We start from the raw sequence: 14768 nt of genomic DNA on the forward strand, positions 1-14768 counted from the left end.
AAATTTGCTAAATAATCAGCTCATATTAATATCTAGAATTCTTTATGAATTAATATATGTTTGAAGTGCATGATATATATTTTTTTAAATTAATTTTTTTTTTATTATTTAACTTCATTAATTACATTGTATTATGTGACACAGTTACATAGATACTTGGGTTCTCCCACCCCTGCCCAAACCCTCCCACCATGGTGGATTCCTCCACCTTGTTGCATAACCACAGCTCAAGTTCAGTTGAGATTCCCCCATTGCAAGCATACACCAAACATAGAGTCCAGCATCTTATTGTCCAGTCAAGTTCAATGTCTTCTTAGGTATACCCTCTCTGGTCTGAAGACAGAGCTAGCAGAGTATTATCCCAGTCAATTGAAAGCTCCATCATACCATCAGCAAAAATTTACATCATTATGGAATTAATTGACATAGTAATGAGTAACCAACATGTTGAAAGTAAATGCGAGTTCCCAGCCACCTTCTGTGACCACCTCACCTATACTTCAATTTGGTTTATACACAACATATAACATTCAAAACATAACATGTTATACATAACATCATATCATCTTAAATTAAGGCAAACATGTGGTATTTAACCTTTTGTGATTGGCTCATTTCCCTTAGCATTATGGTTTCCAGTTTGGCCCATTTGGCCACAAAGAACTGCATTTTGTTTTTTTTAATAGCTGAGTAGTATTCCATGGAGTAGATGAACCATAGCTTTCTTATCCAATCCTCTGTTGATGGGCATTTTGGTTGCTTCCATGTTTTTGCAATTACTGATTGTGCTGCTATGAGCATAGGAGTGCATGTTGGTTTCTCATAAAACAATTGTTCTGGATATATTCCTAGGAATGCTATTGCTGGATCATACGGTATGTTGAATTTGAGTTGTTTGAATATTCTCCATACTGATTTCCATAGAGGCTGTACCAGCCTGCAGCCCCACCAGCAGTGGAGTAGGGATCCCTTTTCCCCGCAACCTCGCCAACAAGTGTTGTTGGTGCTTTTATTAATATGCAAATATTATGGTAAACAAATATTCAGCCACAGAATAAATTGATCGTGTAACTGTGGGCAACACATTGTATTAGAATATTTTAATGTGAAATGTAAATCCTAACTGTATTTTGAAAGATGATGCTCACAAGTTAAGTTATGAGCATAACATTAAAATTAACACAGAAAAGAAAATTGAAAACCCAAATAAAGCCAGAAACCTTGCTTTTACGCATAGTTATTCAAACACCAGTCCTCTCACGAAATGTGGATTGGAATAGTAGAATTTTGCACAAGTTCAGACAATTTCAATTTAAACCTAGATTTAATTTCAATTGAATAAGCACATGAAATTAAATCACATTTTCTTCTTTTGCTTTTTAGCTTGCATGTGTGTTTGGAAAACATATCAAATATTTGTGTGTGTATGTCTATATCTATCTATGTCTATATCTGTATGTGTCCCTATTTACTCTTTCCTTGTATTTTGCTTTGTTTTCTTGCTGGAAAAGTAGTCTGGCCAGCTATGACAACGAGCTCACTGTATCCACTTATTTATTTTATTTGCATCAAAAGATCTCTGAACTTCATTCAAAGTATTCAAATGTTGTTTAATTTACTTATAAGTGTTTAATTCTCTATGTAGGAAAATGCTTCAAAAATTTTTGAGAAAATAATTCTGTTTCTAAATCTGTATTGTAAATTGCATGAAAATATAGATAAGATACATATAAAATCACTTTAATAATTAAAGAATACACAACATATAACATTCAAAGTATAGGTGAGGTGGTCACAGAAGGTGGCTGGGAACTCGCATTTACTTTCAACATGTTGGTTACTCATTACTATGTCAATTAATTCCATAATGATGTAAATTTTTGCTGATGGTATGATGGAGCTTTCAATTGACTGGGATAATACTCTGCTAGCTCTGTCTTCAGACCAGAGAGGGTATACCTAAGAAGACGTTGAACTTGACTGGACAATAAGATGCTGGACTCTATGTTTGGTGTATGCTTGCAATGGGGGAATCTCAACTGAACTTGAGCTGTGGTTATGCAACAAGGTGGAGGAATCCACCATGGTGGGAGGGTTTGGGAGGGGTGGGAGAACCCAAGTATCTATGTAACTGTGTCACATAATACAATGTAATTAATGAAGTTAAATAATAAAAAAAAAATTCTTTTCCAAACTCAAAAAAAAAAATTAAAGAATAAATGTATGTTGATATAAATTAAAAAAAAAATTAGAGAGAGACAGACAGACAGACAGAGAGACAGTGTTGGCTCGCTCTCTGAATTCCTGAAAAAGCTGGAGCTGGGTCAGGTCAAAGTTAGGAGCTGGGAACTCAATCTAGGTCTCCAACATGAATGGAAGGAACCCAAGTACTTGAGCCACCACTGCTATCTCCCAAGGTCTACAGTAAAACAAAACTGGAGTTGGGAGTTGGAGCTGAAGATCAAACCCAGACTCTTACATGGGGTGTGCACATCTAAACCACCAGGAAAAACATCATACCCAAGTTGGTGTGTTATATGCCTCCATGCCAGCCATGTGTCCTGCTCTGTGTCCTGTGCACACTGTATCTATCTGCCTACCTCACTCAGGAACAAGAATCTCCGTTATAAAATAGAGTCACTGTGCTAGAGGCACGGGCTAATTACACAGTTTCACTGTGTTGTAATTATTAAGTACTACTTGCTGTGTGATATAGTTAGTCCCCTTTCTACAAGGTATGTGTCCCATAACTGCAACTCCCTCACAACTCCCAAACCTGTCAGTCTTTGGACATCAAGCAGTGGACTGCTCTTTAGTAACTTTTAGTCTAGAATTTAGCAACCAGCCCAATGAAATGTACTGAACTGGTATCTGAAGGCATTTCTAAAAGTTTGCGAGGCACTAGTAAAATGCAGCAAGTTAAGATGCCGCCTGAGGTGCCAGCATCCCATGTGAGTGCCAGTTGGAGAGCTGGCTGTTCCTCTTCCAACCCAGCTTCCTGCCATTCCACCTGGAAGGCACTGGGCAGTCAAATGTGGACAAGTGCCTGGGCCTCTGCTACCCCCATGGATGCAGTTCCCACCTCCTGGCTTCAGCATGGTCCAGCCTCAGCCATTGTAGCCATTTGGGGAGTGAACCGGAGGATGCAAACTTTTGTTTTCTGTCTCTCCCACTGTCTGTCATTCTGCCTTTCAAATATATAAACAAATCTTTAATAAAACAGAATTTCAGAATACACACATAAACAGGGATCATCACAAACTTCATGCATGTCATACATAAAAATACAATGCAGAGACTGTGGTATGCCAAACTCGGCTTATTGTTAAATCACATTTTATAGGAACACCAAGTGCCCTTGTGTTTCTCTTTTGCATGAACTCAGTCTGGTTTTCCCTAGGAGGCACCTTAATGTTTCTTTTTTTTTTCCTTCTGTGAGGAAACTGAGACCTGAAATTATTTACACCCTCATCAAGTAATCCTATGGCCAGTTAGTGCCAGGGCTGGTCACCCTGGGGCACCAGCGGTAAGAGTTGCCCCAGGCCTCCTCTGGGTGTATTAGAGAAAGGAGTGCCAGGTGGCTTTGCAGAGGGCCTGTGCTGAGGCAGCGGGGGCCCTCTCCTCCCAGGCTCCCCTCACCCCGCTGCCTCATGTGCTGCCTCTGCCCAGGGACTCACACAAGGGTTCTTTCTGCCTCTGAGCTTGAGCTGGTCTTGCAAGCAGGTGGCGTATGAGAAGGGGTGCAACAAGATAGGGGAAACCTTGGGTAGGTGAATTTTCAGACACACACACACACACAGAATATTATCCACTGATTGACTTCCCAGATGCCTGTAATAGCTAGGATTGGGCCAGGCAGAAGCTAGGAGTCAGGAACTCTATCCAGGTCTCCCACAAGGTGGCAGGTACCCAAATACTTCCACTGCCTTTCCAGGTGCAATACAGCAGGGAGCTGCACTGAAAGCAAATTGACAGATACGGATGCCGGTTTTACAAATGGTGGCTTAACCTGATGCGCCACCAGCTCTGAGGTTATAATTTGGCATCCCTTCCTATCAATATTCTTTAAAAGCTTTTTAGTACTTGATTGAAATTCAGGCCAATCACATCCAGGATGAAACGTCCTGAAGTTGTTGGTGTGTAGTGGGACCCTGTCACGGTTGTGATTCATTCCTACCTCCACTGTTGCCGAGCCCAGGCAATGACCTGAGCACTCACCCACCTCCAAAGTGGCCAGCAGACAGCTTACCCAGTTTTCTTTCAAGCCAGACAATAATATCTATTCTAGAAGTTCACATTCAATTTTGCCCATTTCATTACATTCCCTGGGTTATTTTGTGCTCATTAGAGATAATTTAGGGTTTTTCCATTTTAAGGAACTGTCGTCAGCATTTTAGAAAGCGTTAGAATCACCTGTAGGTGTTATTATCCTATCATGAGGAATAGTTAAAGACACAGGTTGGCAGGATGGGAAGTGGGGGAAAGAGGATGAGCAGAGAGGGAAGGGAAGGCCCAAGGCCCCCTATACAGCTTTAGCTGAGGGGCACTGGAGGAGGAGAAAGGCTTCCTGGGCCCTACGGAGAGCTTGCTGCTCTGGTGAGCAGATGGTGTGTGGTTAATACGGCTGCTATGGGCAAACAAAGTAAGGGGCTCAGGCTCTGTGGTCCTTCCATGAATCCTGGTGATCCACTTACCTGAATACCGGATCTTGAAGCCCTTACGGTTGTAGGCATGGTCCGATGACCAGCGCAGGTACACAGAATTGCTTGAACTGGTGACAACCAGGGGAGCTGAGTAATTTCCACTGAGGGCCTTCAGCAGAGGACTCTGTCCGGAGGGACCTGTGGGTGGGGACAGGGACATGGAGTTACAGACCACCAAGCTCTCCAGGAGACCCTCAAATACAGACTGGGGTTCAGATAACAACTTGTGAGAGTCAGGAGCCTTCCTTGTACCCAGCTACTCTTGGCACCCACAGGCATTGCTCCAGAAACTCTGTTCCTCCCTTGAACCTCCGGCTACCTATGGAGTTGGCAGGTGAGATAAAGTCTACTTGTCATTTTGGGCCTTACCCAAGGACAAGCAGATGCTCAATGAAAGGGCCGGTTTTCAAACTAGAGACATTGTCCACTTTGAGCACCCTACCTCTCGTGTGCATGCTAAAAAAAATCAGTGCAGTACCCACCATATTGGGAGAAAAACACCCTCCTTATTGAATGAATAAACAGCAAAGAAGCTGAAGGAAAATGTCATAGCTCAGGGTCCAAAGGCGCTCCCCAGTATTTCTTCTAAGGGCTCTTTGAAAGAAGCCCACCACTTCCTTTTTCCTGGTATCAAGTGCTGGGGATTGTATCCTTGGAGACTGGTTCACAGGGAAACAGAACGTAAAGTTGGATGATCAGTAACACGGGATTATCACTTTGAAAAAGGCCCTGAGAGGAGGCGCTAGTAATGCTGGGGCAACTTTTGGAAGTTTGGAAAAAACCCTTGGACCACCTTAATCAAAGTAGAGCCCTTGAAACTGCAGTGACAAAGTATGAAGGAAGGGGTCCACTGGAAGAAGGGGTCTGCTGGAAGAAGTCTGTGATGTCACACCTGGACACCCATTAGTTGACCATGCCTGGAGAACAGTCGACTTCCTAAAGCAATCAAGAATGCACTGATGAGACACAAGCATCGGCATTGTTGAAGCCTGTGCAATGGTCTTCATGCCTGATGGGAGGAGCTGTGAAACCAGGCTTCCCAGGGTCCGTGGGGTTGAGGAGATTCTCCATGATGTAGGCCAGGTAGAAGCACGTAAGAGGCAGAAGCAAGGCTGGGTGTGACACTAGCATGGATAGAAAGGTGGGAGTGTCAGCTGGAAGAGGCCAGGATGACCTGTAGGGTCTGTGGAGATGGCTCATAGGATCTCATACCTCTAGGGACAAGAGAGGTGGTAGTCAACTAAAGAAATCAGTGAAAAAAAAAAAGATGATGCAAAATAGACATGAGTGGCTAATCAGAGGGTGAGGGGAGCTGCCCCAACTGGCCACAAGCCCTTGCCTGGTTTGCAGACTCAGGCTTCACTTCTTGTCCCAGAACCCTGTGGCTGAAGGAGAAGCCCCAAGAAAAGAGGATCCTTCAGAATGACTCCGACTACAGGAAGAGGCAATTCCTCCAGTCCTCTTCACAGTTACCTGGAGAGGGCTTCTGGATGCAAGGTGTGAGCTGACACTAGCATCCAGGGACGCAGAGCACTGTCCTGACTGTCTGAGAGGAGAGGCGAGGAATGGCTGGTAGTTAATGGAGTCCTGGCTCAGGTCCATCTCACAGCACAAACTTAACCAAGTAGTAACCTCAACTGTAGCCGCTGTGTCAGATGCAGTGTGTTTATTAGAGTAGAACAGCATAGTCTGAGTGACAGTGGAATGTGCCCATGGATCAGGCGATGCATTCTTTTCGATATGTATCAGAAAGGTGGGCAAGAAGCTGTTTGTGGCCATGCGAGTAAAAGAGTTTGTGTCAGAACTCTGTTAATTCTTGTGTTCCCAGCCATGATATCATTGGAAGGGATGTGGACATGCTGGACACTCACAGAACAGAGCATACTGGCTCATGTATGTGAATGGGACTTGATGAGCCAGAAGGCCACAGTTAGCGTAGAGACAGCTTTGCAAGACTCACATGTTTCAGAGGGTCGGAGATAGATCTTACGATGCTTGCAGTGGGATTTTTAGGGTTGAGTGATCTGGGGCATGTTCACCCATTGCCTCTAGATTAGACAATTATTGTACTTTTTGCTTGCTGCTACCGCAGAAGTCCTAGTGTTTGTGTTTTAGAGGCAATGCACCCTTCACTGGGGTGACTCACTTACTGGTTCACCTTCAAGGATATGAGCTTTGAACAAGAGCTACCCTGTTCTGTAACAGGTCCAAGCTGCCTTTTTGCTTGGGCCATACAACCTGTCAGGTCCTCTGTTTTTGAGTTTCTATGGTAGAGTCAGACACCCCAGGGGGCCTCTGGCCAACACCAAGAGGAAAACTGCAGCATTGAGGGAGTCTGGAGCAAGCCTGGCCTGTTTGCAGCAGAGGACTTGGCAGCCCATGGTTGACCTACCGTCAAAGATCTCAAACTCATCGTACTGCTTCTCGCTGAGGAAGTACTCCACAGTGATGGAGATGTTATACTCGGGCTCCACTCTGACCAGCCATGAGCAGGTCTGGAACTGAGGGTAACTTCCAGGGTAGCTCTGACTCAGGATCACACCAGTGGAGTCTGTCAGAAGCTCGTTCGTTGGGCAGTGCACTTGGAGAAAGAAAGAGAGAAAAATACCAGGTATGTGGGGGTGGAGAGGGGATGAGAGCAAACACATGCTCCCCGGTGCAGAAGAGGAGCCTGGGGGAACATGCAGTGGGGTGCATTCCCACTCATGCCCATTGCTTCATTGCTCCACGACATAAAGTGACTTCAGGTCCTGGGTGAGTGCTGCAGGATTGCTGGAGCTCACACCTGGCAAGCTGGTCACAATCACTTTCTGGAGCGCAGGTGTGCACACTATCTCCTGGCTTGGCAATCAGTGCAGAGGTCACTCAGAGAAAACTATAATGCATGTTCAAACTCAAAGGGTTAATCTGTGAGTTGAGTTTGACCCAGCAGGACAGATGGACGCACAAGGGATTTTGATCAACACACCTGAACTCATGGCCCATCTCTGCCCACTTACTATCTGTGTATCTCAACCACATAATTTTGTCCTTGGGATGGCTTCTCCACCTACAACACCTGTCATCATATTGCATGATAGTACATGTGAGGTATGCAACATAGTCCTCCAATGTATTACAGAACTGATGATGACCACCTGGATACAAAGAGAATCAGCAGCTGGATATGGCCTAGTTAACATATAAAGTAGCTAGAGGTAATAGTGTCACCCTCAGGAAGCCCATCAGGGTGGGTTTAGACAAGGGGGAGCTGGAGGAGCAGGACTGGGCCTGTTCACATCCTAAAAAGGAGCAAAGATGCCAGTGTTCAGGGTCTTCGCACCCCAGTGACTGGGGAAGGACTTTATGCTACAGTGGCACGGGAATGCATTAGAACAGCCTGCATGAAATCCACTTCAGGATGATTGCCTACAGCGGCTTGGGCTGTGGACCCATAGTGCAGCTCTGAGGATCAAGCCAACTTCTTCAGTAGCTTGACAAAGGTATGCCTTGTACAGTATTACAAGCACTCAGATCACTGCAATAGATAAATCACTATTTTGCTGCCAATGTGCCTTTGGAAGGCTTCCGGCGTGTGCTGTGTTCAGGGAGTCTGGAATAAGGACGTGTGTGGGAGCACAAAGTCACAGACTCATCCCTGGATTGTAAGCTCAACAAGTGCATTCGGGGAGCAGACCTTGCCACTGGCCTCCCCTAATCCCACTTGTTTCCTTTCACCCTCACCATCCCAGGAGCAGGGTCTGCTACCCTGTAAGCAATTCATCCAAAGTCTCGGGTGGTTTTAACAGGTATCCACCGCTTTTTGTAGTAGAGCTTCCTGCTTGGTGTGAAAGGGGAAAAGGAAAACGAATGGCTTCCACGAGGAAAACTGCCTGTGCACACTTCTGATTCCACCAACCACAAGACCTACACTGAGAGCTGAGGTGTGGGCATATTTAGGATTCCTCGATGGGGTCTGTTCCCCAAGTCATTCCTTTTCTACTCAAGGGTGTCCCCACCGAGTACAGGCAAGCCCTCTCAAAGACTGCTTTGTAACTTTTCCTTTATATGTGGAACTTTGTCAGATTAGAGCATTCATGTTGATGAGTTCTTTTCCCTCTATGCTCAAGATTATAGGACTTTGGAAGGCTTACTACTATTCTTGTATGACACTATCTTGCCCTTTATTATTTTTCAAAATTTTGACAGAGAGATAGAGGGGCAGACAGATACAGATTCCAGCACTGGTTCACTGCCCAAGTGTCCCAAGTGGTTGGGATCAAGCTAGACCAAAGCTTGAGTGCAGTAACCCAGGCACCTGAGATATCACCACTGCAGTTGGATGGAAGCTGGAGTCAGGAGCTGTAGCCAGGCATTGGACCCAGGCATTCTGAAGTGCAATACAGACACCTTCAGGGCCAGGCCAAAGATCTAGTCCTGTGATCTCTGGGCAGGGAGTTCTGGGAACATTCTCTACATCGTTTAGAGAATTTGGACAGAATGAACTTTCTGTACCTTCGCAGACCCATCATTCACATCATCTTGGTTTTCAAATTTATTGGCACAGATTTGTGCACAATATTCCAGTGATTCACCAAAGATATTTTATTTCAATGATTCTATCCCGTGTTTTACTTCTTGTTTTGAATTTTCCTACTTTTGCCTTTTATGTTAATCAGCTTATCCAATGGTTTGACTCATTGGCTGCTTTTTGTTTCAAGTAGATATTTTTAACTTATGAATAGGGCAGTTTTTCTGTTGCATAACTTGATCATTTCTTTTTAAAAATTAATTATTGTTCAAGCCTGACTTATTTATTTTGAAAGAGTTATATGGAAAGAGGGAGAGACAGAGAGAGATCTTCCATCTGCTGATCCACTCCTCAGATGACTCTAACAACCAGGGCTGGGCCAAGCTGAAGCCAGGAGAGGAGAGGAGAGAAACAGAGATGCATCGCTCATCCACCGATTCACTCCCTCAACACCCCCAACAGCCAGCACTTAACCAGGCCAAAGCCAAGAGTCTAGAACTCCAGGTAGGTCTCCCATGTGGGTGACAGGGGTCCAAGGACTTGAGCCATCTTCTGCTGCATTCCAGTATGTGTAATAGAGGAAAGCTGGATCCTAAGTAGAGACCCACACATTCTTGTAATGGGTTGTGAGTGTTGTAGGCAACAAGTAGCTGTGCAAAAAAAAAAATATACGCCCTTAAAACATTTTTGAGATCTAATCTATGTACAATTAAAATGCACCAATACTAAGTGCATAATTCAATGAATTTTTAAAAAATGTATATGTGAGGAAGCTTTAACAAATTTACAGAGAAAGTGAAATTAAGAGATATGTGTTGGTGTGGGTGCTAGGATGCCCGTGTCCCGCTCTGGCTGCTGATTCCAGCTTTCTGAGTTGTGCACTCTGGGAGACAGTGGTGATAGCTCCAGTAACTGACCCCTGCCACCTGTGTGAGACACCTACTGAATTCTCAGCTTCAGCCATGCCCAATCATGGCTGCTACAGGACTTCGGGAAGTTAAGCAGCTGGCAAGGGATTGTTCCTTCTCTGTCCATCAGTCTCTCTCTCATATAAATAAACATTATAAAATGTTTTATAATTATATAAAATTGCAAGAAGTTGAAATCCACACCTTTTTTTCATTTTTTCTTAATATGCATGTTCCATGAACTTTTGATACCCATCAAACTTGTTCTTTACACAATCAAGTTCTTTATACCACCACAGGTTCTTTCACATTCCTTTGCAGGTGGTATTATTTGCTCCTACTCTAGAAAATAAGAATTACTTCTAGAAATACAGATTAGTTTGCCTGTATCAGAACTTGGCATTCCTGGGCTAATACATGTATTACTTCAGTGTTTGGCTTCTTTTGCTAAACACAAAAGTTGGTGAGATTGAACCCATAGTACTGTGTATCTCACTCCTTCGTTTATTTCTATTGGTTGAGATTATCCCAATGTATCGTCATAGCTTCTTTACTCATTCTCTCATGGATGGACATTCGGGTTGTTTCTGTTTGTGGTTTATCATGGAAATCATACACAATTCTTGTTGTGGATACAGGTTTTCATTTTTCTTGGTGAAAAAGGACAAGTAGATTGTTCCTTTAAAGGAAACTGAAAATGTCACTTGTTACATATCTTTGTCACCAGTTAGCATTTCCATTCTTTTACTTTTTAGCCATTCTAGTGAGTGTGTAGTTGCATTTCATTTTGATTTTAATTCACATTTCCCTGACGGCTGAAGCTGAGCATTTTTTCATGTGTTTATTGATCACATCTTTTTGTCAAGTGTGCGCTCTAGCTTGTTGTCCATATTTTTACCTGATTGCCTTGCTACTGAATTATGAACAGTCTTTAATAGGTACTGTGGAATCTTTTCTTATTCTGTGGTTTGCTTTTCCTTTTTTCACATTTTGTTTGTTAGTTTTTCCTTCATGCATTTTGAAGATCTTTAATTGACTGCATATACATTTACATGTCCTTTTAAACGAATACTTTCATTATTAATGTAATACTTTTGGTAATGATCTTGTTAGTAATATTAAAAGTTATTTGTTAGTCATATTCATGGAATATATTTTTCTCCTTTTATTCAGAATCTATATAGTATTTTTATTTGAAATACATCTTTCATATAAAAGAAATATTCACTATTTAAAGCTTTTAAATGCTGATGTGTTTTTTAATGCAGTAAATGTGCAGTAAATGTAAATGTGTTACATTTTTAAAAAAGATTTACTTATTTACTTATTTGAAAGGCAGAGTTACAGAGGTGGAGTGTGAGAAATCTTCCATTTACTGGTTCACTCCCCAAATGGCTGCCAGAGCCAGTAGCCTTACACTCAGTCTGGATCGCTTAGATGAGTAGCAGGGACCTGAGACCTAGGGACATGATCTGATGCCTTCCAGGCACATTAGTAAGCAGCTGGATGGGTGGCAGAGGTGATACTCAGTCTCAGGATCTCTGATACGGGATGTGGATTTTCTAAGTCTTTCATTCCAGACATGAGTGATGCTTTTCTAGCTATTATCTTATTCTTTGTGTTTTGCAATTGCATTTCACTCAAATTTCCATGTTGCCTTAGCAAGAAGCCTGCTTCTAGGACCTGATGCTTGACTTGTCACAGGAAACTAAGACTTCGCTGGGTAGGGTGTTAGCTGGGTCAGCCAGGAATGGAGTCAGCCTAACAGTAGAGGATGCTGAAGAACCTGTGTGTGACAGGGCTTGCCATGGGCATCAGGTGAAAGCCTTGATGCTGCCTAGGTGGAAATGATGTCCAGATTCAACTTCATGCCTACCAAAATCCCAACTGCGTTGTTTTCAGACATTGCAAATCTGATCGCAAAATTCGTAAGCAAATTCAAAAGATTCAGAATAACCTAAATAATACTGAAAAAGAACAAAGTTTGAGGATTCACATCGTTTTTTAATAAATGGCACCAGGGCAACTGGATTTCCATATGTGAAAGAAGGAAGTTGGATCCTTACCTTGCACCATGTATGAAATCAACTCAAAATGGATCAAAGGTCTAAGTGTAGCAGCTGAGTCTATAAAATCTTACAAGTATCCATAGTCATAAATCTTTTAAACATTCATTTCTTAGCTATGACATAGAAAGTACAAATGACCAAAGGGGAGGAAAGAAACTGGACATAATCAAAATAAAAATTTTTGTGCTTCAAAGAATATTATCAAGAAAATTAAAAGATAATTCATAACCCATGAAAAGAAGGGAATTCCTGAGCCTATAGAACTGTATCATTAAAGAAAGAAAGAAAGAAAGAAAGAAAGAAAGAAAGAAAGAAAGAAACAAACAAAGAAACAAAGAAAGAAATTTTAAAAACCAAAAGAGAAAGGGAGGAAGTATTTTAAAATTTCTTGTCTTATAAGAGAGTAGTGTCTAGGATTTATAAGGAATTCCTACAACTCAATAATGAAATGACAGATAATCTAATTTTAAAATGAGCATCCATCATCTCAAATATGTATCATTTTATGATGACAAAGTTTGAAATCCTACATTCTAGCTATATGCCATTATACAGCTATTATTTTTAATGAAATATACATCAAATGGGTAAAGGATTGGAGAGACATTTTGTCAAAAAAGATATGTAGTAAGTACATGACAAGGTGTTCACCACCAGTAGCCATCAGGTAAATGCACATCAAAACTGCAGCAAGACACCACTTGCCACGCAGCAGGAAGGCTACAACTTAAAAGGCAGATAATAGTGCCAGTGAGGACGTGGAGAGGTTAGATCCCTCAAACACTGCTGGTGGCTAGCGTCCAGCTGCTCTTGAAAATAGCCCTGCAGTTTCTCAAAAGACTACCTAGAGTTACCATCTGACCCAGCAGTTCCACTCCTGGTTATGTATCTAACAGAAATGAAACATGTGTCCAATTATAAACAAGTGCAGAATAAGTTCATAGCAGTTCGTTGTAGCCAAAAAGTGGAATAGCCCAAATGTTCACCTATGATGAATGAACAAAGTCTGGTATATCCATGTAATAAAGTATTATTTGACAACAAAAACGAAGGTAACATGCTACAACATGGATGAGCCTTGGAAATATGCCACTAACTGAGAAAAAGGCAGTCACAGAAGACCAGGCATTGTACGATTCTAGTGATGTGACATGGCCGGAATGTGCGAGACCATGCAGACAGAACACAGCTGGGTGGCTGTGTTGGACTAAGGGGGTTGGAAAGAAATGAGGAGTGTCTGCTTTTGGGGTGGGGGTGTTTATTTGGGAGTGACAGAAGGGTCTAAAATTGATTGTGGTGATGAGTTCATGACAGAAAATATGCCAAAAACTACTGAACCGTGTACTGGACATGGGCGAATTGCACAACATGTGAATTGCAGTCCAACAGTAAAGCTTACAAAGAAAGACCATGATGGGCATATCAGAGGGAGGCAGGAACGGCACTGAGTCCCAGAGGAAACTGTGAGACTGAGGCTGGGGAGAAAGCCAAGACAGACAGGGCCATGTAGGTATAGGAACAGCAGCAGGGGGCGAGAAGCCGTGGCTGGAGCAGTCCAGGGCATTCTGGAACTGCAGTCCATCTACATTGGGACTTGGTTGTCAGGCAGGAGTATAAAATAAAATAAACAAAATAAACAGTGAGATTCTGCATTCACTGGGGGGTGGGGGTGGGGCCAGCGCTGCAGCTTGTGGTTCCTGTCTTCTTTGTGAATGTTCTTACTATCAATTCTCCCTGTCCATGCTCTCTGATTGCAGAACAGGCTGAGTTCTGCATCCACAGGCTACCAAACATTTGCGCTTGGAGTAACAATGTTGAAACAGAAGTACTCGTTATGATACTAATGATCACCAATGCAGAGCAGCTAACCGGCATAGGGAGAGTTCTAAAGCACTTTCGATGGTTATATGGTTACCTCTGTAGTTCACCTCAGCCTCCCAGGACCACTAGGTAGGTGTCCTACCCTAGGCCAGATGCCTCAGCAGTCAAAGGTGTCTGCTGGGAGACCAAAGTCGAGAGAATTCACCTGCTGCGGAGGCACTGGCCCAGAATGAGGGCAGCTGTGGTCATCTGGCTGCCTGGCTCAGCACTCAGGGCCTGCAGCACACTCACACTCCTGAAGCGGAGGACGGGAGCAGAAGCCCACCCCTCCCTGAAGTCCTCCCAGGAATGCTGAGGATGCACTTTCAGGGAAAGCCCAGATGAGTACCAAGGAGAGCAGAATTATACCTGCCACTTTTCCACATCTCTGATCAGGGCACAGGCCTTATGGAGAGCACGTGCTCACGCCACATTCACCCCACGGCCTTATATTGTGGGCAGTGACTGAGCACCGAGACAAGGAAGAAGAGCATGGGTGCTGATGAAGATGGAGCTCAGGGTGATTACCTTCACAGAGTGGGGGTGGGCCTTCAAACTGCAGGTACGTGCCAAGTTTGCAGGTCAGGATTTCATTCCCCACCAAGGTGAAGCCAGGGAGGCACCTGTAGCGAACGATGTCACCTGTGAAGAGAGACAGGCATGAACTTTCTCCGGAGAAGTCTGGGAGGGGTTGCTGGGTGCCCGTTGCTCCCTGGAG

General features: G+C 43.3%; 1 protein-coding gene across 1 annotated transcript in view; it reads right to left on the minus strand.

The window, feature by feature from the left end:
- CSMD2 (CUB and Sushi multiple domains 2) overlaps window positions 1-14768 on the minus strand; it is a 112855-nt gene that overhangs the window by 61673 nt on the left and 36414 nt on the right. Inside the window, exons 16-18 of the mRNA XM_058661032.1 lie at window positions 14579-14692; window positions 7096-7284; window positions 4695-4841 (exon numbers count right to left, since the gene is read on the minus strand). Of these exons, the coding sequence (XP_058517015.1) occupies window positions 4695-4841; window positions 7096-7284; window positions 14579-14692 (450 nt within the window). The remainder of the gene's footprint in view (window positions 1-4694; window positions 4842-7095; window positions 7285-14578; window positions 14693-14768) is intronic.

Source organism: Ochotona princeps, chromosome 2 (genome assembly GCF_030435755.1).
Source record: "Ochotona princeps isolate mOchPri1 chromosome 2, mOchPri1.hap1, whole genome shotgun sequence".
NCBI classification, from domain to species: domain Eukaryota; kingdom Metazoa; phylum Chordata; class Mammalia; order Lagomorpha; family Ochotonidae; genus Ochotona; species Ochotona princeps.